This window comes from Vicugna pacos, chromosome 23 (genome assembly GCF_048564905.1).
Source record: "Vicugna pacos chromosome 23, VicPac4, whole genome shotgun sequence".
NCBI classification, from domain to species: domain Eukaryota; kingdom Metazoa; phylum Chordata; class Mammalia; order Artiodactyla; family Camelidae; genus Vicugna; species Vicugna pacos.
The window spans coordinates 38,713,212-38,741,046 of NC_133009.1; the positions used below are offsets into that span (position 1 = coordinate 38,713,212).

General features: G+C 52.5%; 2 protein-coding genes across 3 annotated transcripts; one reads left to right on the plus strand and one right to left on the minus strand.

The window, feature by feature from the left end:
* The first annotated feature begins 465 nt into the window (after window positions 1-465).
* LOC102539129 (alpha-1,3-mannosyl-glycoprotein 4-beta-N-acetylglucosaminyltransferase-like protein MGAT4E) lies at window positions 466-14,858 on the plus strand. Its single transcript, XM_072948267.1, is given in 9 exon segments — window positions 466-603; window positions 936-1,040; window positions 3,673-3,814; window positions 4,158-4,233; window positions 4,235-4,284; window positions 4,972-5,349; window positions 5,352-5,813; window positions 5,816-6,084; window positions 14,727-14,858. Coding segments are annotated over 9 exon segments (1,752 nt in total).
* Window positions 14,859-22,473: 7,615 nt separating this feature from the next.
* Window positions 22,474-27,295, minus strand: RABIF (RAB interacting factor). 2 transcript variants are annotated; one of them, XM_072948874.1, is made up of 2 exons: window positions 27,079-27,295; window positions 22,474-22,744 (listed from the first exon to the last, which is right to left on the minus strand). In XM_072948874.1, exons 1-2 carry the CDS (start codon window positions 27,202-27,204, stop codon window positions 22,523-22,525), a joined length of 348 nt encoding a protein of 115 aa, XP_072804975.1. In that variant the 5' UTR covers window positions 27,205-27,295; the 3' UTR covers window positions 22,474-22,522. The 2 variants fall into 2 exon arrangements, with proteins under 2 accessions (XP_072804975.1, XP_072804974.1); XM_072948873.1 differs by having other exon boundaries at window positions 22,474-22,768; window positions 27,079-27,271.
* Window positions 27,296-27,835: the final 540 nt, after the last annotated feature.

Sequence of the window (27,835 nt, forward strand, 5' to 3'; positions counted from 1 at the left end):
GGAGAACTCTCTCGTCAGCGAAGTTCGGAGTCCACATCCAGGACATGCCGTGGCAGGAGCACAGTGTCACAGGTGGCTTACCCCAAAATGCACCATTGATGAGGAACCTGAGGTGTCATGGTTTTTTAAATATTTATTTTCATTTTAAATTAACTATACTTAAATTAAAAAAAATATATTTTCCCCTTTTCCTCTATTGCTTGCCACTAAAGCCCTCAGAGAAGTGGGAATCAGATGCCAAGACAGGGATAAGTTCTCAAAGTGCTGTGCATCTGTGTAAGAACCTAAAAGTAGCGGGGAGGAATAGCTCAAGTGGTAGAGCACGGTGCTTAGCAAGCATGAGGTCCTGGGTTCAATCCCCTGTACCTCCTCTCAGAATAATAAATCTAATTACTGTCCCCCCACCAAAAAAAAAAAAAGAACCAAAAAGTAAAAATTTGGGTGAGGGTTTATGAATAGGGGGAGATGGACCTCTCTCCTATGAGGGAAAAGAAGGCAGGGCGAGTCTCCATGTTTGAAAAACACTCATCACTCCTGATAGCGAAAGTGCTAACGCCTACCAAGTACTCCAGTGCTCGCTGTGTGCTGGGCATGTTTGTGCGGGTGAGCTCTTAATCCTCAGGACGCTGGATGTCATGTACCTTCATCCTCATTTTCTAGATGAGGAACTGGGGTTCAGAGACAGTCATCTGGCCAAGCTCTGGTGGCCAGTAAGTTTAGCAGAACCAGATTCTGGCCCAAGTCTGAGTCCAGAACCTGAGCTCTGGATCATCACCCATGTGGTGCCTTCTCTGTGTGCTGCCCAGTCCTCCTGGCACTGCTGTGCCCTGGCATCCTGCATCGTGTTTGTTGAAGAAATAGTGACCACTCACCGTATCACATAATCCCGATAACTAATGAGTCAGGACACACTTGCCAAGCTGTTCTCTGGGCAGGAGCTGTGCCAGGTGCTATGGCATCGAGTGAAACAGAGGCCTTGCCTTCGGGGCGACTTTGGCCATGGTGACCTGAGGCTGGAGAAGGAATATATGAGCTCCGACGTGAGTGATGGAAGGAGGAGGCTTGTGGAAAGTCTACAGAGGCGAGTTCTAAGAAAAGGAGAGCACATGCAAAGACCTGAGATAAGGAACAGCTTGGTTTGTCTGAGGGATGCTCTCTCCCAGAAAAAGCAGGGCAGGGTAGGGGGCAGGAGATGAAGTCAAAGAGGCAGACAGATGACCGGGTCAGACCCGTGGGCCGTGGTCTGGGGTTTGGGAAGGGGTATATTTGATCCGCCACGTTAAAGGCCTCTCTGCCGTGTGGAGGACAAGGGTGGAGGTGAGGGACCAATTAGGTGGTTGCAGTGCTTCAGGCAGAAGGTGATGGTGGCGTGGACTCGGGATGAAGCAGCAGGGATGGTGAGGAAGGCTCCTATTCCCCATACATTTTGGAGGAAAAGGTCACAGGACTTAATCGATTGAACAGGGAGTGTTAAGAGGATGGTGGTGCTTTTTACTGAGGTGGAGAAAACTTGGGGAGGTAGCAAGATTCTGTAGTTCTCTTTTGACTCTTTTAAGATTAAGATACCTCTTATTCACCCAAGTGGAGATGTTGAATAGTCAGGTAGTCTGGAGTCGGGTAGTCTGGAGCTCGGGATAGAGATCAGGGCTGGAGATAAGATCAGCCCTAGGGTTATCTGTGTGTGTGTGTGTGTGTACACTGTGCATGAAACTGTGTCGAAAGATACACACACGCATTAGAGTATTACACATACGCATATGTCTGTATGCATGCACACACATACACTCCTATGTAACGCATATAGCACTTAAAGCCATGAGACTGGGTCAGAGTCCTGGGACCCTTGACATTCACTGTTTGGGAAGAGGGTGACCAAGGAAAGAACCTGAGAAGGAATGGCTGGGGATGGGGGGAAGAGCCGTGTTGGGGAGAGGGTCTGGAGGAGGAGGCAGCAGTCAGCCTTGTCAAAAGCTGCAGAGAAGTTGGTCAGGTGGCGAGAGGAAATGTGAAATTAATAACGAGTTTGCTGTGTGGGGCTGAGGGGATGGGACAGAATTTGGCGTGGATGTGAATTTGAGGGGGGAGGTGTGCTTTTTGCTCTTTTACCCACTGGAAGTTAGTGGAGGTCCTTTTTCCAGTGACGGGAATGTCCAGGAGGGTGAGAGGAGTGGGTGCATCACAGAAGAGAAAAAGGGTGATGGCAGGGGTGATGGGTCTGAAGAGGTGAGAGGTTTGCAGGTTAGGAGCCAGCCCCCCCCCCACCAACCGCCGTAGCTCAGAGGAGTGGTGAAGGGTGGGTCCTTGCTTTTCAGGTGAGCACCACCCACAGGGATGTCCTGAGCAGGTGTACCTCTGATGATGGTGTAGGTGGTGAGGACACAGAGCAACATCACAGAGGGAGCTTAGCTCAAGGCTGGAGAACTTGGCGGGGTGGGGGCAGGGCTCAGATTGCCTTTCCAGGCTCACCACCCCCGCTGCCCAGGGAGACTGATCCTCGGAGGCCCAGTTCCTCTTTCTCTCCCTCCTCCTCTTCCAGGAGCCTGTGGAACTCAGAAGGCTAGTGAGGGCAGTGCTCCTGGTGAGACAGACAGGGAAGCCATGAGGGAGGGGCAGAGGGGACAGGGCTGTTCCTTGAGGGTGAGGTCCTCTAGCCCCGATTGTAAAGCCTTTTATTCAGTGTGCATATCCACACGTTTATGTTCCAGAGAAGAGAAGCCTACTTCTGTTGCATGTAGTGGTTTGTGTCTGAATCACCTACCTGATTTAAAAGTCCTGGCTTAAGGAAACCAGATAAAAAAAGTTTAAGCCTTACTACCATCTATAAGTGTAAGTCCCATCAAAAAGCTAAATGGTAAAGGGAGAGAAGCTTACTAACCTCTACCAAAAATACTGGAGTGGCTGGGAACCAGGAAGATGGGGAGACGAGAGAATACGGTAGCCTCAGGAGCATAGAAATCACTGGCCACGATTTCTTTTCTTTCGGGCACTGACTATGCAGAGAAAGAGTTGAGAGTGGAAGCAAAGGTACCTTACAGTCTGTCCTCTGCTCATTTAGAAACAGTCAGAAAAATGCCTTCTCACTGGAGAAAAGACACTAACAGGAAAGAGCAGCACACAGGTGCTTCTGAGGCTGAGCCCGCCTGAGTTCCAGCAGTCTAACACTCACAAACAGGTTTTTTTTTTTAAACTCTAAATTAACAGAATCCTGTTCCACTCAAGGTCTGTGAATAAGACTAAGGATTGGAATAAATCAAGGATATCTTTTACAAAAAGTAAGAAAGTCACCAAATTGCTTTGCACTTAGCAACACTTCAAGTTCAGCTATTTTAGTAAATAGTTTGACTTTTGTTTAGAAAAGCAGGGGGGTGGTGACCATCTGTTTTCTCAGATAAAGGAGTCTCATCACTGAAGCCCTGGGCAGACCCTTATCACTTTGGGGAAGTTCACTCTCCAGACAAACCTATAAAGAGAAGGCAGCAAAGGTCGCAGGGCAGGTGGCCCTCCCTCCTCAGGCAGGGAATCAGGCTCCATCCAGCTCAGACAGAAAGGCAAGTTAGGAAGTCAGTTCACACCAGTGAGAGGAAGGGTGGATATGGGGTGTGAGGGGCTGGCTCCCAGGAGGCTGGACGGGAGGAAGCACCCCCCGCTGTCACCTTGCCCTTTTGCTGTAAGAGCCAGATCTCTTTGGACTCCATGCAGTTTTACATCAGGCGCTGCTGCTTAACCTCACTGGGCGCTGGGTTCCTGTGGCTCGTCTTCGTTCTGAAAATCCCCTGGGAAACTGAAGACAACCAAGATGTGATGGCTATCCGAGGCCACGCAGCAGCCTTGCTCTCTCTGTGGAATTCAGCGTGTGGAGGGGGGTGGATGTGGACAGGTGTACTCTCAAAACACCTGTACCTTTCAGCAGAGAGTTGGAGGCTCCAAAGAGGAGTTGTGGTATGGACCTGGCTGGACCCACTGGTCCCCAAGGAAGCTACATTTCCCCCCATATTTGTTTAAGTAAGAAAGCAAACAGACACTGAGCCCTGGATACTCTGGCTGGTGGTCAGATTCCTGAGGATGTGCCGGGCTCGCTCTGGGACAGTGAGCGAGCCACTCTCCCTGAAAAAGCTTACAGGAAACCACTAGGGCCTAAACCCTACACTTTTGATGAGAGGACCATGTTTTGCCTCTGTCAATACCCAAGGAGGACAGTTACAGGAGAGGGAAAGACCTGGAATCAGCACAAGACTCAGAATCTCACCTTCAAATATTTGGAAAAAATCCAGCAGAGAAGAAAGAGTGAGTTCCAAGAAGGGGAGCGGGTTTCCCCAGGGAAACGGGCATCAGGAGAAGTGACTTGACCAGAGGGGGAAGGGGAGGGCAGGACAGAAGGCCGTCTGTGCCTAGAATCTGAATCTGGTGGACAGTAAGCTCCCCACCACGGCATCTCCGGATCAGGAACAGGGAAGGTGGAAAGAGAAAGCAGTTGCTGTAGGAAGACGAGACTGCTGGGTTAGAGAACCACCTGCAGCAGAAGGGCCTCCGAAGCCTGTAGTCCCGTGCTCCACTTTACGCTGAGGAAGTCAGCTCACACCGTCAGCAGCAGAGCTAAGATAAGCGCCTTGGGAAGATGAACCGAGTAAAAACAAAAAGAATTCTAAGACTATAAAGATAGCTAATACTTACTGAGCACTTAAACCCCATGCCACAAAGTTCTGGCTCAGAGGCCCATGGGGACACAGCATCACCCGACCTAGCTCTTGTCAAACTTTAACGTGCACACGAGGCACCTGCTAATGTTGTTAAAATGTAGATTCTTTTTCACTAGATTCTGCATTTCTAATAAGCTTCCAGGTGAGACTAATGTTGCTGGACTGAGGACCACCGTTTGAGTAGCACAGATCTGAGCATCCCCTCTGTGGAGGGGAAGGGAGGGAGGCCATCCCCTGCTCATCGCTCGCTGACCACGCCGTTCCCTCTCCCTAGCGTGGCTAACGGTGGGGATCTCTGCGGGGCCCCGGCCAGACCGGAGCAGCCTCTTCTACACACTGCTTTCCCTGTTCCATGCTACCTCTAAGGTGGAGCAGAAACACCTCACGGTGCTGGTCCACCTGGCGGATTCTGACCTCACCTGGCTCCGAGAGACCGTCCTCCACATGTCGAGCCTCTTCAGCCCACAGATCCTGGCGGGGCAGCTGCTGCTGCACCATGCTCCAACCGACGCCTACCTCAGCGAGGGTGGTGTCAGTAACAAGGCCGATCGCAAGGGGCTGAACTCGAAGCAGAATGTAGACCACGCCTTCCTCATGAGTTTTGCCTCAAAGCTCTCCGAATACTTCCTGCTGCTGGAGGACAATGTCCTGTGTACCCCAGCTTCATTACTCACATCCACTGGAAGGTGCACACCCTGAAGTCTGAACCCTGGGTGCTCCTGGAGTTCTCCAACATGGGCTTCCTTGGGAAACTCTTCCACAACAGGGACCTCCCAGTCCTGGCCCACTTCCTCCTCCTCTTCCACAAGGAAAAGCCTCTGGACCGGCTCATCCCACATTTCCGTGCCATCTTGGCCCAGAAGAACCCAATCCTCTGCTGACCTTTCCTCTTCTACCACAGGATGCCCTATCACACCTCTAACGACAGCCAGAAGGCCCTGAGAGCCCAGAGAAGGGGCCCCTACGATCCCAATAATCCACCAGGAACCGTTTTCACGGGTATGAAGGTCTTCCGTGTTCATTTCCCCCGGGAGGCCTACACTCTGGACGGGTCGTTCTTTTGGACCTGCAGTGTTAGTGCAGGGAACCACCTGACAGTCATCCTCAACCACCCGGCAACTTGACAAGGGTACAGGTGCTGACGGGCACCATCCTGGATGGGAACCATGCCCTGGACAAGGGGCAGGTGGAGCTGGGCTACAGCCTGGAGGGGACAGCACAGCACTGCACCGGCTTTGCCCTGCTGGGCCACCTCTTGGAAGGGCAGCTGGACCAGGAGATACTTCTGAAGAGCACGGGGTCTGAGGTGAGCTGTGCGAGGCTGGTGGTGAACGTTGCTCAGCTTGGCGGTCTCATCGTCAGGCACACTTACCTCCGGGAGGAAAAGGTCAGAGACATGGAAGCAGCTCTGGACAAGAGATCCATCAACACGATGAGAAGTTAGATTCTTGGAGCCATTTCGTTCCCGCCTATCTGAGTGCCACAGGGGAGATGCAGGGAGCAAAGGGCTGAGAGAAAGCTCTGGCATTCTTCTGGTCCTCCAAGATGGCAGACTCGTTCTTTCCTTTTTACACCCAAACAAGCGGCTCTTACAGGACATCTTTTCCTGGGCTAGATACAGCTTAGCCCCATTTGGGGAAAGGCCTTGGTCACTCTCAGAATTTTTCTATTCTTGCAGCTGAGATCAGCACAAATACAGGGTGTGTGTGTGTGTGTGTGTACAAACACACATAGTTAGAGGTGAGGTGTAACAGGAGGGTGAATTGGGAGGCCCTGGAACTGATGCCGTAAGAACCAAGAAAGAGATTCTCTTTAGAAGTCAAACTGTCAAGTTCTGGAATGCTGCAGGTGGATGGACGGCAATAAAATTAACCCCTTAACTCTGCCCCTCTAAGCTGTTCCATGTGCCAATCCTCACAAACAAACTTGGGCATAAATAGTTCACTTTCTCATCAATAGTTCACTCCTTAACCCCCACACTGGCCTCTGTCTCCACAGTAATGCTGAAACCGTAAGGACAAGATAGTCAAAACCTGGTGGCATTTTTCCAGACCTCATTCTCCTTAACTCTCTGCAGCAATACACTATAAACTAGGCTTACTCCTTGAAAGTCTTCTTCCCTGACCTCTGGGGTTCATCCATTCCTCAGAATTATTGAATCCCTACTATGTGTTGAGGACAGAAAACTCATTTTGGGTTGAGAAACACAGGGTCTTTGGGGAGCACACATCTCTGCCAAAACTGTATTGGGCGCTTAGGAAAGGCTTTCTGGAAAGACGCGATGACTAAGCCTAGACCTGCCTGGTGATGGGAGAAGATAGCCAGGAGGGGAAGGGAGCTCGGGAGCTTTACTAGTGAAGGAAGTGGCATGCAGAGAAGTGGGCCCAAGCCGAGAAGGAGCACCGCTCATTCGGGAAAGCGCACCATTTAGTGGGACTGAGGTGGGGGGCCAGCTGGAGCAGGGGTGGGGTAGAAGGTGAAGCCACAGGACTAAGAAAGGACCAGTTTGTCAAAGGCCATCGACAGTTCTGTGGGTAAAATAATAGTCTTTCCAACAAATGGTGTTGGAACAGCTGAATGTGCTGTGAATGCTAAAGAATAAAGAGTATGTTCCATTCCTTTCCTGCAGCAGTCTCGGCCTTGAGCACCCTGCCACCCCCAGTGTCTGCCTCCCAGACGCCTTCCTGTGGCTGGGCTGGGCTGCCTGCATCATCTGGGCACACTGTGCACACTTTTCATCCCAATTCAAAGGAGCTTGAAGGAAGACAGGAGGAGCGCCAGGCAGGTTCCTTGCCAGAGGCAGAGGGACCGTGCACAGTGCTGGTTACATCACAGATCCCCAAAGGGCTGAGGGTCGGAAGGCCTGGAGAGTTATGGAGGTGGGGAGTCAGGGAAGACCTGGGGGTCAGGAGACGGAAAAATCTTCGCGAAGGAACAGTTAGACCCAGGATCCGGTCCTTCACCTTATACGTGAAGAAACCTGTTAACGCATCCAACAGGTGCATCCAAATCTACCCCTGGAGAGGTCAGCTCTAAAGGCCCCCTCAGCAACCTCAGACACAGCTCAGATGAGGAACCAGCTTGAAACCAGGCACCACTGAGAAAGAGTCAGTCGTGTCTCCCGTCCCATCCGAGTGCATTTTGGCTTAGCCTGTATTATAGGCCATGTGCTCTAGGCTCATTCCCTCTAGTCTTCTGCCTGGATCACCAGCAGGATAACCACCTACTCTCCATGGAGCCAGCTTCCCGCAGGGCTCCTGGGTGCTGGGTCAGGTGCAGAGGGAAGGCCATGGTGCCCGCAGGTGGTCATCTGGGCTCAGACCTTGCTGTGGCCAGGACCACAGTCCAGCAGTCGCCATCTCCACTAGCAGCATCTTTGAGACAAGCCCAGCCTAGCAACAGTAATGCTCACGCTGTGCTCGTGTGTTAAGTAGAGCCTTGTTAAGATTCCAAGTGTCTGGTTTCAGACCACAACTCCCAAGGCAGTACTTTCTCCATCCTCACCCCACCAAGGGCTCTGTAATTTGAAAGGAACTGGAGCAGGCTGGACGTTCCCACCAGACACAGACCCAGAGCCTTGACAGGGCACCAGGCAGGTGTTTCTAAACTCCTCCCTTCCTCCTATACCTTAACTCCCCCCAGCCTGGGCTCCAGGGTCCTAGAGGAATCAGGAGGTTAGGTTCTAAAACAGAAAGCTTACAGCTATAGCAAAGGAGACTCTGTTCCCTAGAATGGAAGGAAGTGGGTACAGGTCAGGAAGACTCAGGTAGGGTCAGAGCTGGGCTTTGTAAAATGAAGACAATCCAATAAGGGAGGCTGAGGGCCTTGTCGGGTGGGAGACCGTCAGACCTCTGCCCTGAGGAACCAGAGACCCACCACCTGGGACTGCCGGCCCCCACCTGCAGCAGTCACAGGCAGGGTGCCTGGGCACCACCCTCTTAGCAAACCCCTCCCAGGGGTCAGTCAAGCAGGACTCACTGACGTTGGGGTCAGTGCCTAGATTAGTGCTAGTAACTCCTCCCCTGAACCCAAGGCAAGGCCACTGGTGATACTTCCAGGCAGTGCTCTCTCACTGGTGCAGACGCACACCCCAAGTTACATGCTAGAAATGAGTGTCCAAAAGTCAGAGCAGTAAACCCAGGCCCAGATCACAGGCCACCCTTCTGGGGACTCTGGGCTGGGCTCTGCTCGAGGGTCTTCCTTTTGGAGAGCACGGGGCCACTCCTGCCTCCCTGAGGGGCCCTCTCAGGCTGCCTGGACCGGGGCTGTGCTCGAGGGGCGTCCAGGTTAGCATGGAACTCCTGCCAGGCCCTTTACTGACAGGGCCTTGACCTCCCAGACTGTGTGGCTGGGCCCTAGAACAGTAGTTCCTGTCTCTTTGGGGCCCCTTTGAGTGCAAAAGATATGGACATCCTCACCCACAAGGCTCATGGGCACTTTATAAGTTACTTCGTATTTGTAGCTAAAGACCTGGTCTTTTGGTTCCTGGACCCTGTGCCTTAATAACGCATCAGGTAGTGTCCTTGTGCCCACTGGCCTGAGAGATGCTGTGCATTCTCTACTGCCCTCTGCTGCCGTGAGAGGGGAGGACAGGGGCTGATCCTTTCCCACTGAGGGACTGAGACAGTCTTTCCAGTGTCCGGTGTCCGGCTCCAGGGCCAACACACTCCCAGAAGCTTCGGCCAGAACCCCTAGTCAGCTCACCTTTCTTGAGGCGGTTTCTGAGCCCTGAATGCCTGCTGGGAGGGTCGGCTCACCCAGGACCGTGGGTCCAGGCCTCCACCTGACACCCCTGGAGGCAGAGGCCACCTGCCTTAACTTGGAAGGGGAGCAAGGATGTTGGGAAGGATGGGCAGGGTCTTTACAGTTCCACACCATGTGCAGAATAGACTGCATCTGCAGGGTGTAGGGAACAGTGGGAGGAGATGCAATGTTGCGGGGAGAGGGCGTCGGCACCCCTGGTCCTCACCCCCATCCTTGCCATCTCTGGACCCCGTGCCCCCTCTTCATGGGCAGTCACCTGGTGTCAGCACTACCAGCCGGGGAGAAACGTGGGAACAGAGCTGCGTGCTCGCCACCACCAGGAAACAGAGTGTGGGATTTTCAAGACCACAAGACTGGTCCCTTCGAGTCACAGTCAAGAGAAAGGGTGACTGATTTACATTATAAGATTTAAGACACAAATAAATACAACGCCTGCTCCTTGATTATACCCTAACTTTGGAAAACTGACTAAAAATGTTGTGGCCACTGGGAAGGTTGGACTACTGACTAGGTGTTGCTTTAGGGAAGCGTTATTAGCCTTGTCAGTGACAAAAACAGACTTGTGTGTTACGAAGTAGCTGTGAGTGTAACTGGGTCAGCAGAGCAAAATAAACACTTTACACTTAGATGTTGAATCCGGGTTGTAGGGACATGGGCGTTAATTGTACCAGTCTCATCACTTTCCTGGAATTTAGAAAGTTAATAGTTTAAAAAATATAAAACCTTGTGACAATCTCCTCTGGAACAAAACCATGCCACGTGCCCCAGCCCCTCGGGCAGTGCGTACCAGTTACTCGAAGAGACGGTATTCACAGACCTTCTGCCCTGCTCTGCCCACTGTCTAAATGGCAGGCCTTTCTGCATCCCTGACCCCTTTGAAGCAGGAGCCACAGTCAGTGGGTGTGTCCCCAGCAGGTGGATGGTGCGGGCACTGCCCCAGCCTGACTGGCATGCCCAGGACGCCTGTCTGCCAGGCTGACACACATGACACATACTTTTCCTTTCGTCAGTGCAAACTTCCAGTAGAACCAGCCTTGGCACACAGGCCAAAGTCTGGGTTCGAGATAGGCCGAGATCTGTTAAGTGGAAGACAGCCTTCGGAGCTGCTCTTGCCCAGTTCTCCCCTCGGCACTTGTTTCCATGCTGACAGCTCTGCGGGACCCTCCCCTCCTGGTGGGCACACAGGCTGCTTGCTGACCCCTCCCTACATCCCCACTTGCCCTGGGAGCCATGGGCACCAGCCCCAGCCAGATGAGTGCCTGGTCTCCACCACAGCCACAGAGGCACTCACACCCTTCCGCACCATACCCACCGTGGGTCTGCCACGGCGAAGGCCACATTTGACCTCTGCCTGGAGGGTTCACAGAAGGCAGTGGTGACCTGGACACTGAAAGCTCCTCCTGGCTATCCTTCGTAGCCAAGACAACAGGTGTGTTGCTGACTAGGGGTACCAGGTGGGTCTGGGGCTTGTGAGGTCCACATCCAGAACACCCTTGAAGCAGTGGGGTGGTGATGAGCCAGCTGAGGTAGGTGTGGGTGGGACGCTCGATGTCTAGGTTGGGGCGACAGGTATCATGGATGGCCTCACGTCCACCATCATGGCAGAGTCTGGGTGCCCCCGGTGGTCAGGTTGGAGCTGTAAGGATCCGACATCTTCTGTGGACACTTGGGGGCTGGGGAAGGAGCAAACTCATGGCTTCCTGCCATGTCAGCAGGGAGGGGGTCCTAAGCCAGTGCCCCCAAAGCTGTGGATGTCAGGAGACCTGGAACCAGAAGCCGGTGCCCTGGTCCATCCAGGGTGACACTGAGGATGTGGATGGTACATCACCTGCCCCAGCTCTCCTCTCTCGACAGAGCCCTTCTCTGTCTGGAAAGCCACTGTGAGCTCTACAACTGTATCCACTTCTGTAGTTTAAAAAACAAGACTCTGAGGCATATGTTACGCTTAACTGCATACATTTTATTGTTTGTACAGTGAGTGATTGACAATGTTATACACCTGGAGAGAAGCCAGGCCAAATACAGGAATTCCCACCCCTTCTTTTCACTCTTCAGAAGTGACAAGACAATGCCCACAAGGGGCATGGAGTTCTGGGGAGACACAGGACCTGGGAGGCTGTGCTGTGGGTCAGGGGATGCAGGGAGTGTGGTCAGAGCTTTGCTACCTCGCTGCAGGGGAGTGAGGGTGGGGTATCTCGTAGAACATGCAGATTCTCAGGCCCTACCTCAGACTGCAACCCAGGAGCCTGCAGCTGTAACAGGTGCCCTTGGTGTTCCTCGGACTAGAAAAGCATCCACCTGTACCAGACACATGCTAGTGACAATATAAAAATTTTCCATTTGTTCACCATATATACACGCTATCAAGTTACATTGTATACCCAAAACTAACATAATGTTACCTGTCAATTTTATATCAATAAAAATAAACTTTAAAAAAAGCAAAAAAAAAAAAAAAAAGAAAAGTAGATTTATGCGAAGTGATGACTGAAAAAAAGAAAATTCTCCTTTTAAGAAAAGTCTAAGCCTAGGGGCGCTTTATGTCCTCAGGTCACTTGAGTCCTCAGTCTGAGCAAAAGGGAGCACCTGGACAACACTCTAGAGGTCCAGCACCAACTGCTGGTTCCCTGCTGGCCTCACCCCCTGGCTCTTGCTCCTGGGGCAGGGGACGGGGTGAAATGGGGAAGGGCTTGGAGGTAAGCAGGAGCCTCTCCCTGCTGGAAAGCCCTGCTCAGGAGTCTAAGGACAAGCAGAGCATCAGGGCAGCTTCCCCTGACCTGTTGGGCTAGATGCGGATCAGAACCAAAGGCGGCTGGGGTCAGAAATCAGGCCAGCAAAGCGAGGAGCCAGCTGGGCAGAGCCTGAATCCAGAGACCCAGGGCAGGGCCGGCTGTTCAGGCTTCTAACCCTGGATCCACAAGCAGACACACAGCTGTCCCAGGGGAAACCAAGTGGACAGAGGCCAGAGGAGCCACGTGGACACTGCTGGCACTAGCCACAGCCCACACCTGTGGTTCCCTTTCTCCCGCACGTATCCAGCCTCCTGGGCCAGGGAAGGGGCTGCGGACACACTGATCTCCTGCAGGGGCCAGGGGCACATGGTCTGCTCCCCAGTGTCCGATCCCTCCAGCACCTGGTGGAGGAGCTCCCTTCCCACGAGCAGTGGCCTTGGGTCTTCCTTGCCCAATGGCAGGTGCTCAGGGTGGGTGCCTGGGAGTGCTGGTTCTTACCTACCTTGAGGACATGAGCACAAGGACACAGGGAGGCTGAGCCCCCAAGGGACCCACAACAGGGCATGAGGGCACCTGAGGCCCATTTCCAAACCAGTCCCGCCTGGCCAGTGAGGGGAGTCTGGGGTCCCTTCCAGGCCCCTCCTTTGATCACAGACACTCCATCCTGCTTGTTGAGGAATCAGGGGTGTTTAGGGGAATCTCATGGACTTCTGATTGGGATAAGAACACAGACTAGTGTAGAAAACCCAGCCCATAGTTTACTGTCTACAACAGGTCATCAGAAAGATGGGGGAGGGGTTTTCAGGAACAGGAAACAGAGGAGATCTAGATGCAGAAAGGAGGCAACAGGGGACCCCCAGGAGCCAACAGCAGCTGAGTTCATGGGGGCCCACATCCCATCGGGGTGTCCCAGTTCAGGCTGAGCGGGGACGTGGGAGTGTCCTCAGCCCTGGTTCTGCTGTCCTCAAGAGTCCGAGGGAAGGAAAGGAAGTTTACAGTTTCCACTTTCATATCTGCTCTTTATTTCGGTCTCCATTCTGGGTCTGACCCCAACTCAAATAGTTGGCAGTTTCTGGGCAGAGCTGTTTGCCAGGGAGCAGGGCCCCTTCCTAAAGACAGTTTCACAGGAGCTCAGCCTCACTGCTGCACTCCAAGAGCTCCCTCCCTGTGTGGAGCGCCCCTGACTTTGGGTGGGGAGGGGGCCCCAGGTGCCCACTCACCCAGGACAGAAAGCCCCAGGTCCACAACGTCAGCTTTGTGCTGTGCTCATCAGCTCAGGTCTTACTGAAGACAGTGTGTTGGAGGGGTCCTCGTGGGTCCCTAGGCCATGTCCCTCGGGCTGGCACTGCCCACCGGCCCACAGGTGGGGGCAAGGGGCTGGGGAAGCAGAGCAAAGCTCCAAGAGTAGGGAGGGGCCCTGAAATCCTCCCTGAAAGCTGCAGCCTAGCAGACTGGGCTCCCTTTCCAGGCCCCCCACGTATAAGGCCCTCATTTTTCATTTACTCAGGGCTTGAGGTCTTCAGGGGCAGGAACTAAAGAAAACCAAGACCAAGCAGCCAAACACCTGGCCAGTGCCGAGTCCGCTGGCCAGGGTGGCTAGGGAAGGCTCAGAGGCTCGCAGGCCAAGACAGTCCCGGAAGCGTCTAACACTGGACCCCGTGGAGAAGGGGTCTCCACGCCAGGACCCTGTGTGCGCCACACCCTGCGGGCAGAAGGCTAAGTGCAGGTCTGTGGGTTCACAGAGGCAGAGGCTCTGGAGTCAGGGTCGGTTGGAAAGCGCACTCACACTGTCCCCTTCTGGGGGGTGTTCTACTCTGGACACTTGTCTGGGCCTCTGCAGTGCAGCTGAGTTAATCCAGATGAGGGCTGCTCAGGGGTCACCACAGAGGCAGAAGATTCACCTCACCAGTCAGAACTCCTCACTCAGGCGAGTCCGGCGATGGGCAGACTCCTGAGTCAGGTCCGCCCGCTGCCGTTGCCGCCAGAGCGGATCAGTTAGAAAGACTTCCTCCTCCCAGCGCAGGGGGTTCTCCCGGACCCGTAGCAGTTTAACAGTTCCGTTAGGAGCTACCCTAAGGACAGCCTCAGAGCCTTTGCAGGGGCTCCGGACAGGGGTCGCGGCCAGAGTTTCCCGAGAGGCGGCGGGGCTGTGTACACACGTGGGTTCTTCGTCTAACGGAGGGACTTCGCGTCCGTGTATAGGGAGCCGACCGCGGAGAGGAGCGCAGAGGCCTCCCTCCCTGGCACCAGGAGCACCTCTGGTCAGCTAGGGCCGAAGCTCGGGGGCCTCTGACCTCTAGCAGGAGTCAGAACTGGACAGACTTGAGGGAGCCCCGGGCACTCGGCTGCGGGGCCGTGCTGGGGGCGGGAAGGATCCCGGTGTCCAGGCCAGGGCGCCCGGGACTCCTCCAGCGCATGCGCCCCTGGCGGGAAGGGGCTCCTGCCGTCTCCACGAGCTCCCCGGGGCCCTGCGGCCTGCGCACCGCAGACTCCCTGAGCGCCCCCAGACCCCCTACCACGGCTGTTCCAATAGGTGAAGTGTGCGGAGGGCCCTCGAAGCAGACGGGCTACCTGCAGCTGCGCCCCCACTCCCCGCTACCCGGCGGCCATGGAGACCCCCGTGCTGCTCCTCCAGTCCCGGCACCGGCAGGCTAGAGGGGCGTAAATCTCCCCAGCTGCCACCTTGCAGCCCAGCGCGGCTCCAATTGGGCCGGGGCCACCCTCACCCCGCGTGCTCTTCTGCTGCCGGGCGCCCAGTGAGGTCCCTCTCCCCTCCGCTATTGGGCTGCCGCTTTTGCACTTGATCTTAGCCAAAAGGCCGAGAAGCGATTGGGGCTGCCGCTTTTGAACTATCCCCGCCCTGGCCTGTCATGGGGGTTTGTAAAGCCCAAGGGAGGGAATGCCTCTTGGGTCCGAGTCCTCCCACCAGCTCGACCCTCTCTGCTCTAGTGGAGTGTGTGCCGGAACTGAGAGGTTAAAGCTTTGGGAGAGCCTCCATCCCGTTGTTGTCTTAGGTCATTACATGGGGAACACCGCGGACCTGTTGGAAAAGTGCGTAACTGGAGGGTGGCGCACACCTGAGGTTCGCAGCCACCACAGAGGGAAAGGTGCTGATGCAACCGGGTGCGGGGGGTGGAGGTGGGAGCTGGGGGTTCTAAGGCAGGACACAGTGCGGCTGGGGGGAAGGGCGGCAGACAGGTGTGCGGAGAGCACTGCTGGTGCAGGTAATTGAAACTTACCTCCCCTTTGACTGGGGCAACTGCTCCAGGTCAGGTGACTCCAAGCCCCAGACTGCCTGAACCAGCTTGAAGAAGACTTGTAAGTAAGTAAAGATGGAAGGCGGGCTAGGGCCTTGGATGCTGGCCTGAAGAGTTTGCTTGTAATCGCACTGGCTCTGGGGTGCCACTGAGCGTCTTTGATCAGAGGAGTGATGTGATTAGAGCAGCATTTTAGGCAGCACACACATATACTTTTCCCCCCCAGTAGTGGTTTCATGTTTTTTCTACGATACAGGGCACACACACACATTGTCCCTCTCCCCAAACTGTCTGGTGTCAGAGGTGAGGTTTTGCTTCTAAATACCTAAGTGTAGCACACTGGGCCTTCTCCCAGTTTGAGAGGGCAAGCTGGCGTTTAGTTGTGTAAGATGATGGGGGCCGCACAGTGATGCCCTCCTTACTTATATGCACAGCACCTTCCATGGGAACTCAAGCACCTGTCATCTCCAGTTCTCACGTCCCAGTGGATAGGTGACTGCACCTGGTGTGGGCCGGCTGGCCTTGGAGGCTTGAATTCTTGCCTTAGAAAATCTGTAGCAGTAATGACTTCCTGCTGGTGGAGCTCAGGAAGACAAGGTTACTGTGTCCCTCGCCAGTGACCCCTGGATTCCTGCACCTGTTTACCCACTAGACTCCAGCCATGTCATTTGAAAGCATCCTGAAGTATTTTTAAACTAAATGCCCAGGTGGCCCAGGTGGCTCAAGTCCAGGTGAACCTGGAACTCTGGGAAGTATTCTTTGCTCTCAGCAGTGGGGTTTGCTGAGCTGCCAGTGCTAGAGTGGATGCCTTTGGCCAGGGACTAACGTCAGGGACCAAGGTGTGTGGGTGAATATTCGAGTGAGTGCTTTGAAACCTCACATGTACAAGGCTCAGACGTGGGCCCCGTTGCCTGTCACTGCCCTAAACAAAACAAGTCACATGGTGTGTCCTACTGAAGGGGGCCCATCAGTGATTAGAGTGGAACTGCCTGGCCGTAAACTCAATGCTGCCATCTCTTCCTCTCTTCCTTCCTCTTTGGCATTCATTCCACCTGCTGTTAGGTCAGCCATTATTTAAAACGTCCTTCCATCCCTCTACTGAATAGTCACCCTAACCTAGGGATGGTAAATACACTTGAAACAGTGACATCCTCAGTGATACTTGTGGAAATTACAGACCCCCTGCTCTTGACAATACGCTTATTTACATCACACCAATCAAAATTAGCCCCCTTACAAGGTATTTGGATTTATTTCTATTATCTAGACTCTTTCTAAGTTTAGATTTTTATTTCTGATTTTCCTCCTCCTTTTCTTTATATCATTTGTGAGCCTCAAAAATAAAAGACCCAGTTATTTTACCAGCAAAATGGGTTTATTTGGGACTGCCAGAAAACTGCGACTTGGGACAGGCAAGGGCTTGCTTTTACCAGGTTCAGGAGGGATGCGGGCAGGTGTATTCTGAGCAAAAGTTCACTGGAGAACAGGAGTCCGAGGTTGTGACAGTTTCTCACTGGCTGCCAATGATGGTCAGAGTGTCCTTGCTGGGAAGGGAGGGATCATCTTCTTCTTTTTTTCTTGCTTTCCTGCCTTCTGTCTTTCCTCCCTCCCTCCCTTCCTTCTGCAGGAGATAAAATTCCTATGTGGAAAACGTCCTCCCTAGTACCAGAGGAAAAGCTACATCTTACTTCCCTTTTCCTGCTGGTGCTCCAGGCACGGGCGTGAGAGCTCCTCCTTCCAGCCGTCCCACTCTATGTAAGATGAGGTTCCTTGATTTATTCTCACACCCCACTCATCTCAGCTTCAGGAATTTACTTATTTGGGGAAAGGTAATCAGGTTTATTTATTTATTTATTTTTGATGGCGGTGCTGGGGATTGAACCCGGGACCTTGTGCACGTGCTGTACCACTGAGATATTTCCCTACCCCCGAGGAATTTGAAATATTCCCAAGATCAGAGGGAAAGGCCCATGGTCAGCTCTAGTTTTCGGGCCATCTGAGGAATCCTGATAAGCTTGCATCCTTCTCCTATGTGCATTCTCTTCTCATGCTCCCCCACTGCACAGCAGTTAAATGACATGGAATTGAAATGATAACCAGTCAGTCTGGGCAAGGGAGGAGTAGAAGAAGAAGACTTTGCGGGAACAAGAATGTCCTGTTCGAGAGGTGAAGAATCAAGGTAAACAGGGAGACACCAGGGCCATGTCTAGGCTATTTGTTCTTGAGCCAGTGCTAAGGCTGAACAGGTGGTACCTGCTGTCAAATGACTGAATGACTTACAATGGAGGTCACCTTAATAGAGGTGCCCAAGTTGGGGGCCTTTGGGCTCACTTTCTTCCCTGTTGTCTTACCTTGAAATTGGCTGGGGCAACAGCTCCCTAGGATGGAGACCCATTTCCACACAATTCTACATCTGATACCAGAGCCCGTTCAGGACAGAAGGGGGAAGGGATAATGTGTAACCCTGTGGGAGTTAGTCACTCTCCTCTCACCTGCTTAGGGTCCAAAGTGTCCCCAGCTCACATTTCATCTCCTTACCAGCTCTCAGGTCACAGTTCATCCTGGCCCCCAATCTAAAACAGACTGTCTGGGGTCGCCAGGTCTGGATTTTAGAGGCACCCTGCTCTCAGTGAGTGGAGGACTTTTTCCTGGCACCCCAAATTATAACCATTTACTATATTATGCTCTGGGTGCACAGTTTTGTGTCACAGGCTACCAGCTACTCTTCATGGGTAACACTGTTTCTGTATGAGGGAAAATGCATTCTAAACTTCTACAGACTTGGGGGAGGGTATAGTCAAGTGGTAGAGCACATGCCTAGCATGCGCAAGGTCCTGGGTTCAATCCCTAGCACCTCCTCCAAAAAATAAATAAGTAAACCTATTACCTACACCCCCCCGAAAGTAAACAAACAGTAAATCTCTATAGACTTGAAGTGAATTTGGTGGACACTTCTACGATTTAATTTGTTACACAGCCACTAAGCAGATGAAAAAAAAAAAACCAAAACGCAGAACATTATCAGCATTGCAGAAGCCCTCCAGGTCTGACCCCACCTTTGTCATCAATCAAGCATCCACACGCACAGGTCTGCTTCTGAGCGATTTTGTTCTACTCGTCTTCTGTCTATCCTGTGACAAACCACGATGCTTTTCCAATAGAGAAACTCTCCCATCTTGGTTTTCTCCATAGCTGTCTTGGCTATTCTTAGTCCTCTGCACTTACGTAACTTTTAGAATCAGTTTGAATTTCACACATACAAAAAAACCTTTTTTTAAAAACATTTTTAATTTTTTGGTTGAGGGGAAGAAGTAATTGGATTTTTATTTATTTATTTTAATGGAGGTACTGGGGATTGAACCTAGGACCTCATGCATGCTAGACACTCACTCTACCACTGAGCTATACCCACTCGCCTCCTGTTCGATTTTTGTTTGGGATTTTATTAAATTTATATACATAAGTTTGGGGAAAAGTTGACATATTTACAATTAGCAAGGAGTTGGCAAACTTTTTTCTTTAAGGGCCAGGCAAATATTTCAGGCTTTGTAGTCTAAGAGGCAAAATTGAGAATATTATGCAGATACTTACATAACCTTTTAAAAAGGTAAAAAACATCCTTAACTCCCAGGCTCCTGAATTCCAGTAAATGAGATGCCGGCTTGAATGATCTGGCCTGTGGGCTGCAGGTTTCCGGCCCCATGAATTTGCTTGTTTTCCTCTAACTTCTCTCAGTGATTCTGTGGAAGGTTTTGTGTTGCAGGCTTGCAAATCTACTGTCTAGCTTCCAGTTCCCTACTTATCTCCCCAGCTGTGTCTAATCCTCTCTTAAAACCTTCCAGTGAATTCTTACTTTTGCTTTTGGATTTATTTACATCCCAGAATTCATTTGTTTTTTCACATCCGGTCCCTTCTTTATAGAGTCAGCAGTTATCTTATGGTCTGACTGGAAGCTGCATGTCCCCAGCCACAATGGGCCTCTTCCCCTGGCCTTTTGTCTCACTGGCTTGGTCATCTTGTCCCATATGCTTGGGTACATCTTACTCAGGATATTATGTCAGCAAAACTGTCGTAGAGACAATCTGAAGTTCAGGGGGATGGTATTTTAGAGTTTTTGTTAACTATTATGCCAGAGGCTTGGGAAACCAGCACTTTGGGATCATCTTAATCCAATATCCAGGACTGAGACTTTGGAGTGGGGTGGCAGACACGAGAGACTTCACTTACTCCTGGGTGCAAAGAACCAGGGGACTCAACGCAAAGGGAGGGACGGTTGCCAGGGCCACACCCTTGACAGGCCCTGTCCCCACCTTCTGCAAGGCCGTCAGAACTACCTGTTAGCCTCTGAACTACCTCCTCCAAGTTGGGAAACGTGCCCCCAGAGGCCCAGGAGCTCCATCTCCAGCGGCCCTGGTCCAGTAATTATCCAAACTCAGTTAGCTCTCTGAGGCCTTTGAACTTTTAAAATATTTTGTCCAGCCTTTCTGACTGCCCTCAGTGGGACGGTCAGCTCACCACTACCAGAAGCACAAGTCCTCACGTCACACAGCAGTTACTTGAGGAGCCTCTTACCGGGTGACAGCAGGCAAAGTGTCAGTCCACCCCCATCCATCTCCGATTCTGTGTCAAAACAAGAAGGCCTTGGGAATGTGGATACTCATAGCCACCAGCGTGGGTTCCCTCCATCTGCCCATGGCCAATACCATGACCCAGCTCACAAGAGCCCCTACGTGCAGGGGCTGCGGAGAAGACCCATTTCACAGCAGACACTGAGTGACCATCAGCTGATGGACCCCATGATAAACCCTAAGGTGCAGGTTTCAGCCCTCCTCTGCTGTTTCAAATTATATATTCTTCCCAAGGGCATGCAAGATTCTAATTCCCACTGTTTAAATGCCTTTATTTCTTTCAAACAAGCAGAAAAGGCAGAATAACCAACCACTCGATATTTTTGGCTACTGGAGCAACAATCTTTGGCAATTCTCAGAAAAGAAATACAAATGACAAGTGTATAAAAATTTCATTAGAAACAAAATAAATGCAAATTAAAACAAGATACTATTTTTCCTCCCATTAAAGTGGCAACATATTCATTTAATGATAGTAACTAACCAGTGTCAGCAGCTGGAGGAGGCAGACCAGCGCAGCTGTTCGCCAGCTCGCTGGGTACCACAAAGCCTTGAAGACGCACAAACCCTGCAATCCCACTGCTAATGAGGAGATAATGAGGGTGCGTGGACAGATCTAATTACAAGGTTGCAAGTTGTACTGCATGGTTTATGAGGAACTGGAGACAACCTAACAGTGGACTGTTTACATAAATGACAGAACAGAAGCACAAGGCGCACTGAAAGCAGTGGTGCAGAGACGGTCTCTACCGACATGGGAGGTGTACTTTGTCAAGTGGAAAAAGAGTACAGTATGATCTCTTTGTTTGTTTAAAAACCCCTCCATGTTTATGTATACAGCACATATAAAAAACACTGAGAACCACAGAGACCACATTATCATCAGCAGCAATCTCTGGGTAGTGGAAATATGAATGATTAAAAACATTTTTATACCCATTTTTGTATTTATATCTGCAGTGAATGTGTGTTGCTTCTGTGATTAAAAAAGGGGGAAAAAAAGTAGGTCTAGAATGCTATGCTGAGGTTTGGCTTGTGAAAAGAGGGGCCATGTGTCCAAGGGTCACCTACTTGGTTTTGTCCCTCCTGACCTGAGTGGATGTTCTCACAAATGCCACAATCATGGACATCTGACTGTCTGTCTGGGAAAGCGTTCTCTGATTTTCTGCCAGAGCTCAGAAGGTATGGCCAGGGAAGGAAGCCACCTTTCTGGAGAGGAGGCTGGTTGCAAAACTGTGCCCAAGACCCACAATTAGTCGGGAAGCCCTCAGAATAAGCTCTGAGGAGGAGGAGGAGGAAGCAACCAGGACACAGCTGCGAAGGAATGTCGGCAAGGTCTCCATTTAGTCCCCATTCAGTTCTGGGGTCCTGAGGCTCAGAGGCAGCGGTGGCAGGAGGGGACCTGACACCTGGCTACACTGTGTCCCTCTGAGATGGTGAGTCTTCTCAGGAGAGAAACGGAGAGCTGAAAGTCACACTGAACACCAAGCTGTTGGAGCACTGCTGGCTACACACAGAGACATCTGATGGACAGCCTGCATCTGGGCTGGTCCAGAGCCTAAGCCAGCACTCAGTGAGGACCACACACAGGAGGGTCTGTACGGCACCATCCACTAATGAAGTCCTTCCTAGGAGCAAAGGAAGAGTTCTGTGTCCAGATAAGACAAACCTGTAAGCTCACATATGACCCAGCCCTACTACAGCCCACTCTGATTCCCAGAGACCTTGTGAAACAGCAGTGCTGAGTTTTCCTTGGGGTGCCTGACAGATGGGGTTGAAAATCTGATTTTCAGCTTAGAGGCTACAGCAGTAAGGAGCTCATATGAAGAGAAACTACATCAAGATCTGCAGGAAGAAGGGTCACATCGACCTTCATAACAAAAAGTCACTGTCTGCCTAGTGCAGAGGCCCTCACACATGATATCAGAGGTGTGCCCAAAGTAATGTTTCCAGTTAGTGGTTTAAATGCTGCAGTTTGTAAATGCTTTACTTTTAGAAAGAATAAATTACTGCATACAAAGTCAGCCACACCGCAAAGTCCCTCTGAGACGCTCATGCGCTTTCTTGAATGAGAGAGAAAAAGGTAAATTTCAACCATCAGCACAAGGGCACCAGATGTCACATGTCATCGTGGCTAAAAGGCTGAACACTGCTCTCTGAGGGCAAGAAACAAGGGAGCCCCCGGGTGCAGGAGAGCAGAAGGCTGGGGGCGGAGTGGGGTGGGGGTAGATCTGGGGAAGTATCCCTGTGTCCCAAACTGGGGGAAAAGGGAGACTGGGAAATGTCATGATGCGAAGTGAGCTCGCAGCTGTAAGGTGAGTGTGATGAGGCGCAGATACTCACGATTACGTGAGCACAGAGAAGGCGGCAGAGAAAGTTGTCCCAGAGACGCCAGTTCTCGTGGGGAGTGGCTTTTATAGTGGGGCCGGGGCTGAGCCCCTCTGTTACTCATGGGAAACCCGCTCCAAGGCCACATAGAAACTCTTCTTGTCATCCAGGCAATGCCAACCGATGGGTCCGATTTCACAGTCTGCGCAGACGAGGAACTTCACGTTGCCCACGTCCTTGGTGAAGCCCACGTTCTCAAAGATGAACATGTCGTCAACCAGCCAGTGCTCCTGGAGGAGGTCACCCTCGGGGCTGCTGCCATCAGCCAGCGCCGGCTTCTTCCTCATGGAGGGAAGGAAAAGCTGTGGACATAAGGGGACACAAAGCTGAGCCCCTACCCTGCCCGCCTGCCCGCTCCACTGGGCCCCCTAAGACCCCCAGCACCTTCCTGGTGAGAACAAATCAAGCTTGTCTGTAAGTTACAGACTAGGATGCGCAGCAGTGCCCGGCCGCCCCTGGTCCAGGCCTGGTTCCCAGGAGACAGGGAGGAGCTGACTGGCTGCCGTGGTAACTCAGCCCTCACCAGGCCCACAGGCCCGCCTGTCCCATCTCCCCTCCTTGTGCTCCAGCCTTGCCAGCTCCTCGCCTTCTCCCAACAGGTGGGTCTGCTCTGCCCACAGATCCTGCAAGGCCAGCTCCTTCCTGACATTCAGCTCACAGGTAGCCTCCTCAGACTTTCCTGCCCAGACACCCTGGGCAAACTTCCCATACTCTCCACTGTACTTTTATTCTGTGAAATGGCTCTACTGAGGTATAAATGACACACCGCACATTTTTAGGGTGGACAATCTGACAAACTGTGGCACTTGTGTCCTGCACACCTGAACCTTTGCCACAATCAAGATAACAAGCATACTCATCGCCCTAAAAGTTTTGGGATGCCACTCCCCCTTTGTTTTCTACTCATCGTTCTCTGAAATTATCTCATTAGTTTACTGGCTTGGTTATTTACCATGCATCTCCCTCCACTACCTTTCTTGTTCACTGCTGCATCCTCAGTGCCTGGAACAGCAACTGGTACAGAGCAGAACTTGAACAGCTGTTACAAGAATAAATACAGGATACCTGGCTTTGCTCTGTTCCATCACTGTTACGAATATGCTGAATTTGTCTTATAAAAGGAGCACTAAGAAGGAAAATCTAGTTCCAGAATGTGGAATATTATCTCGAGGATGCTCGTACCCCCGATCAACATGCCTTCCCACCCACTGGGAGACAGCCCCTGACACACGCAAACACGCACACGCACATGCTCCCTCCGCTCTCATCCTCACACTTACTTTCACACTGCAGCTGCCCCAGACAACTGCAAAAACAGTGCTGGGCAGCTTGTTCCCTGCTCCTTGCCGGGCTCTGCTGACACACTGAGCATATCCCACCCCATGGCACACGGCTGATGTGTCCCCACACTCTAACAAAACAGGACAGCTTTATTGTGCTAGCCTGGCATCAGCAACTGGAATAAAAGCAATTTAAAACTACTTAAAAAATTAGACTCACATCAGTCTGAAGCAGGTAAACACTCTGTGAGGATGAGTAGGCCCCTTCCAGAATGTTAGTGAGAGGTCCACAGAGCTGCCCGTGGCTTTGACAGACCCTGGAGCTTGGACTCTGGGCCACTGATGCCGGTAGGCTATCCCTGACAGGGAGGAGGGGGCTCTGACCTGGAACTTCCCCCTCCCTGATTAGTGACTAAAGGACAACACCATTGTCAATGTTCATTCGAGGGGTCCACAGGGTCCTGCTCCCTCTATTCCTCAACTTCCCATTTTTACTGGGATCCTGTACGTCAGACCCATATCTGTGCACATGATCTCAGCAAAGCAGAGCACAGCTGCCATGGTCAGGCTACAGATGTAACACATGGATACAATGAGGCTTTCTGGATAGACCAGTGGGATGGAAATCAAGAAACTAGTACCTACTTTGAAGCAGCTAATTCAGCTGGTTGGGGGCCAAAGTACCAGATCCCTGACCAGGTAAGTTAACTTTGCAGTCAGGAGCCTAGCCAGCACCCCCGCTCCTGAGACATGCAGACCACCACACAACTCAGGAGGATCTGTTGTCTCTGTGACACCTCTTTTGCTTTTTTCAAGAAGTGTTAAGGGTACCCTTTTAAAAATAAAAAATTTTCTTTCTCTTTGTGAAAGTACATTCTCATAGAAAACTTGGCAAACATGCTACAGTCCAGATGAGAATAAAACCTGTTACAATAATTTTTCTGATTTTCCCCCTTCTTGTGGTGATTTTAAAACACGTCCACAAATTCTTTGACAATCTTTCCACCAAGATGTAGAGACCATGCCTCTTCCCTTGTGCCTGGGCAGGCCGAGCTGGAAGTGACAGCCTAGGTTAGAAAAGGCCAGGTCACTTCTGCTGATTTCTCTTGAATCACTTGCTCTTGTAGCCTTGGTGACTATGCAAGAACCACGTGGGGAGACCGTGAGGAGTGACCTATCAAAGCCTGTCCCAGTGCTCAGGTGTCTGGGTCTTCCCCCAGGTAGACACATGAGTGAAAAACTTTTGCGATGATCCCTCTGATGGCTGCCACAGGGGAGACCTTGGATGAGAACTGCCTAGCTATGACCGGGCCCAGCCAACCCCAAATTTGTAAGCAAAATAAATGTTTAAAGTCACTGTTTTGGGGTGATTCTGTGACACAGCCATAGATAACCAGAACAGATGCCTAACACATCTGAGATGTGTGTTCCACTTTGATTCCTGTTTTTTTTTTGTATTGTGATAAACTATACATAATGCAAAATTTACCATTTAAATCACTTTTAAGTGTATAATTCAGTGGCATTAAGTACATTCACATTATTGTGCAACCATCATAACCACACTCATGAACACCCAAGCCCCCAATTCCTAACCCCTGGCAATCACCTATCTGTTCTCTATTTCTAAAATTCAAAGATGTCATATAAATGGAATGACACAGTGTGTAATCTTTTGGAACCAGCTTTCTTCATTCAGCATAATTCCCTGGGTACCCATGGTGAGGCTGTACTACAGTTGGTTAATCGTTCACCTGTAGGACACTTGGGCTATTTCAAATAAAGGTGCAGTGAACACTTATGCTCAGGTCCTCGTGTGAACACATTTTCATCCCCCTGATAAACGCCCAGAGTACACCTGCTGGCTCCCACGCTCTCGTCCAAACACTGCTCCACCCTCCCTCCCATGAGCCCACCTTCCACTGCCCACTCCTGCCACGACTCCCCTCTCCCCAAAAGGTGAAAAAGCAACAATTCCCTTCTCTAGTCATCTCTCTTTCCCCAGTTCTCAAACTCTTCATTGAGTGTTCCCTTTTCCTGTGTTCATGGACAGATGACTCCTGCTGAGGACATGGGCACCGGTCCCTCAGGACACGCCACGCACTGAGTATCTGGAGACCAGAACCACTGTCCTTGCTCCCAAGTTAGTACTCCCACCTCCTCCCAGCACATCTGCTCCTTTTAGGTTCCTGCTGTGTGGTGACTCCACAGGTCACCTGAGGCGGTCTGGTTATGGCTGACTGGACCTGGCTTAGTCTCCCTTTGATCCCACATCCCACCTGGTTCCTGGGCTCCCAGCCTGTGGTGAGGTAGCCTAGAGCCCACTCCCGCTCTCCTCTGTTCCAATGACCTTACTCCACCTGGTCTCTAGTCTGGCCACGCTGAACTTCTCAGCTCTGGAAAACACACTTCTCTCCACAACTATGAAGTCCTGCTGCTGTCCACCCTCCTCTGCTCAGCCTGATTCCAAGTTCCTCTGCCCTAGACTGCAGGTGGTTTCACGAAGAACCGAGTTCGGGGTCTGAACATTTTATACCAGAAACGGTTCACGGGACTAAAAAGGAACACGGTCCCTGAGGTGACTGAGGGCACCAGCTTCGCACGGTCAGATTGGTGGGCACTAACCCTTAGTTACATGGACTGAGAGCTTCACTCCTTTACTTAAATCCCAATGTCTGTAGTTGTCCCTTATGCCACAGTTACGGTGTGGGAGACCCAGACGAGGGACAAAGGACGCGGGACCTGTGCAGCAGCGTGAACAACTCCACAAGGTGGGCTGGGATCACCGACGGGGAGCGAGCGCACTTGGGGTTCAGGCCGCATCTCCTTCTCCTTGAGGGTCGCCCCCAGGACGTCCCCTGCGTTCCCTCTCTTCCCAGGTCCCCCCGCCCACTCCCCCTGCCCCGGATCCCTGAGCCCACTCCCCATCCCAGGTCCCTGAGCCCACTCCCTAACCCGGGTCCCCATGCGCACCCCCCTTCTGAGTCCCTGAGCCCACTCCCCCCGCGCCCACTCCCCGGGGGAGGCTCGGAGAGGTAACAGCGGGACGACGGGAACCAGCACCCGACCCCGAGGAAGTAACGCTCAGGCGCCCTCGAAAGTCAGTCTGCAGGGCCCGGCGTCGGAACCCCGCGGTCTGCAGGCGCGGCTCCGGGGCTCGGGCGTCCGGCCGGGTGTCCCCGTGTGTCCGCCCCGGGGCCGCCGTCCGGACCCAGGCAGGAGCCAGGGCTGAGGGCCGGCGGGTTCGTGGCGAGAGCGTCCGGCTGGGGGTCCGGGCCGAGCGGGGACCCGGCTTCGCCGGCCCTCCCTCGTCCCTTGCCGCGCCGCCTCACCTGCCGGCGGGAGAAGAGCGCGGCGCCGGGCTGCAGCACGCGGGAGCCGCAGCGCTGGCACAGCACCGCCTTCCGGTTCCGGCCCTCGGCCGACACCAGCTCGCTCCGCGGCGCCACAGGATCCATGCCGCCACCTAGACCTCGTCCCGGCGATGCGCAGGCGCGGTCTCAGTGCGACCTCTCCGCACTGCGCAGGCGCAGTCTCGGCGGCGGCGCGGGAGCCGGCGGCGCTCTCTCTGCGCAGGCGCCGCTTCCCCGCCCTGGACGCCACTGCACAACTGCCGCCCTTCGCCGGACGGGAGGCTGGGTGTTGACATGGCTTTGTGACAGACGCCTCGTGGATGTGACACAGCCTCTGCCCACGCTCACCTGGGCGCCGGGCTTCCCTTACACTGAGTGAAAACTGGTACAGTGCGGGTGTGCATTTAGTCTCGTGAACGACGGGGACGACCCGGGGTCAGACCCTCATCACCAGGTCTCAGCCGCAGTGGCTCCCACGGGACACGACTTGCAGGGACACATACCTCTGGGGCGGAAAAAGGTGCTTGAAGTTTTAGTTGCTGCTCTGTTCTCATCACACTGACCATTTACTACGTGGCAAGACGTGGCGTTGAAGCGCTTTAGAAACTAAACTCTCGAGCCACCACGGTTTCCTTACAGGATTGTAGTGCAGCCCGGAAGGCTACCTTCCCGAGTCCACCGATCCAGGCATGGCAGGAAGCCACTGCTCGGCGTTGTTTCACTACTCTGATTAGTC

Coding starts and splice junctions, on each gene's coding strand:
- RABIF (XM_072948873.1), bottom strand. CDS start 27,204: ATGGATCCTGTGGCGCCGCGGAGCGAGCTGGTGTCGGCCGAGGGCCGG. Junction 22,769..27,078: donor CGCTCTTCTCCCGCCGGCAG/GTGAGGCGGCGC, acceptor TTATGTCCACAG/CTTTTCCTTCCCTCCATGAG.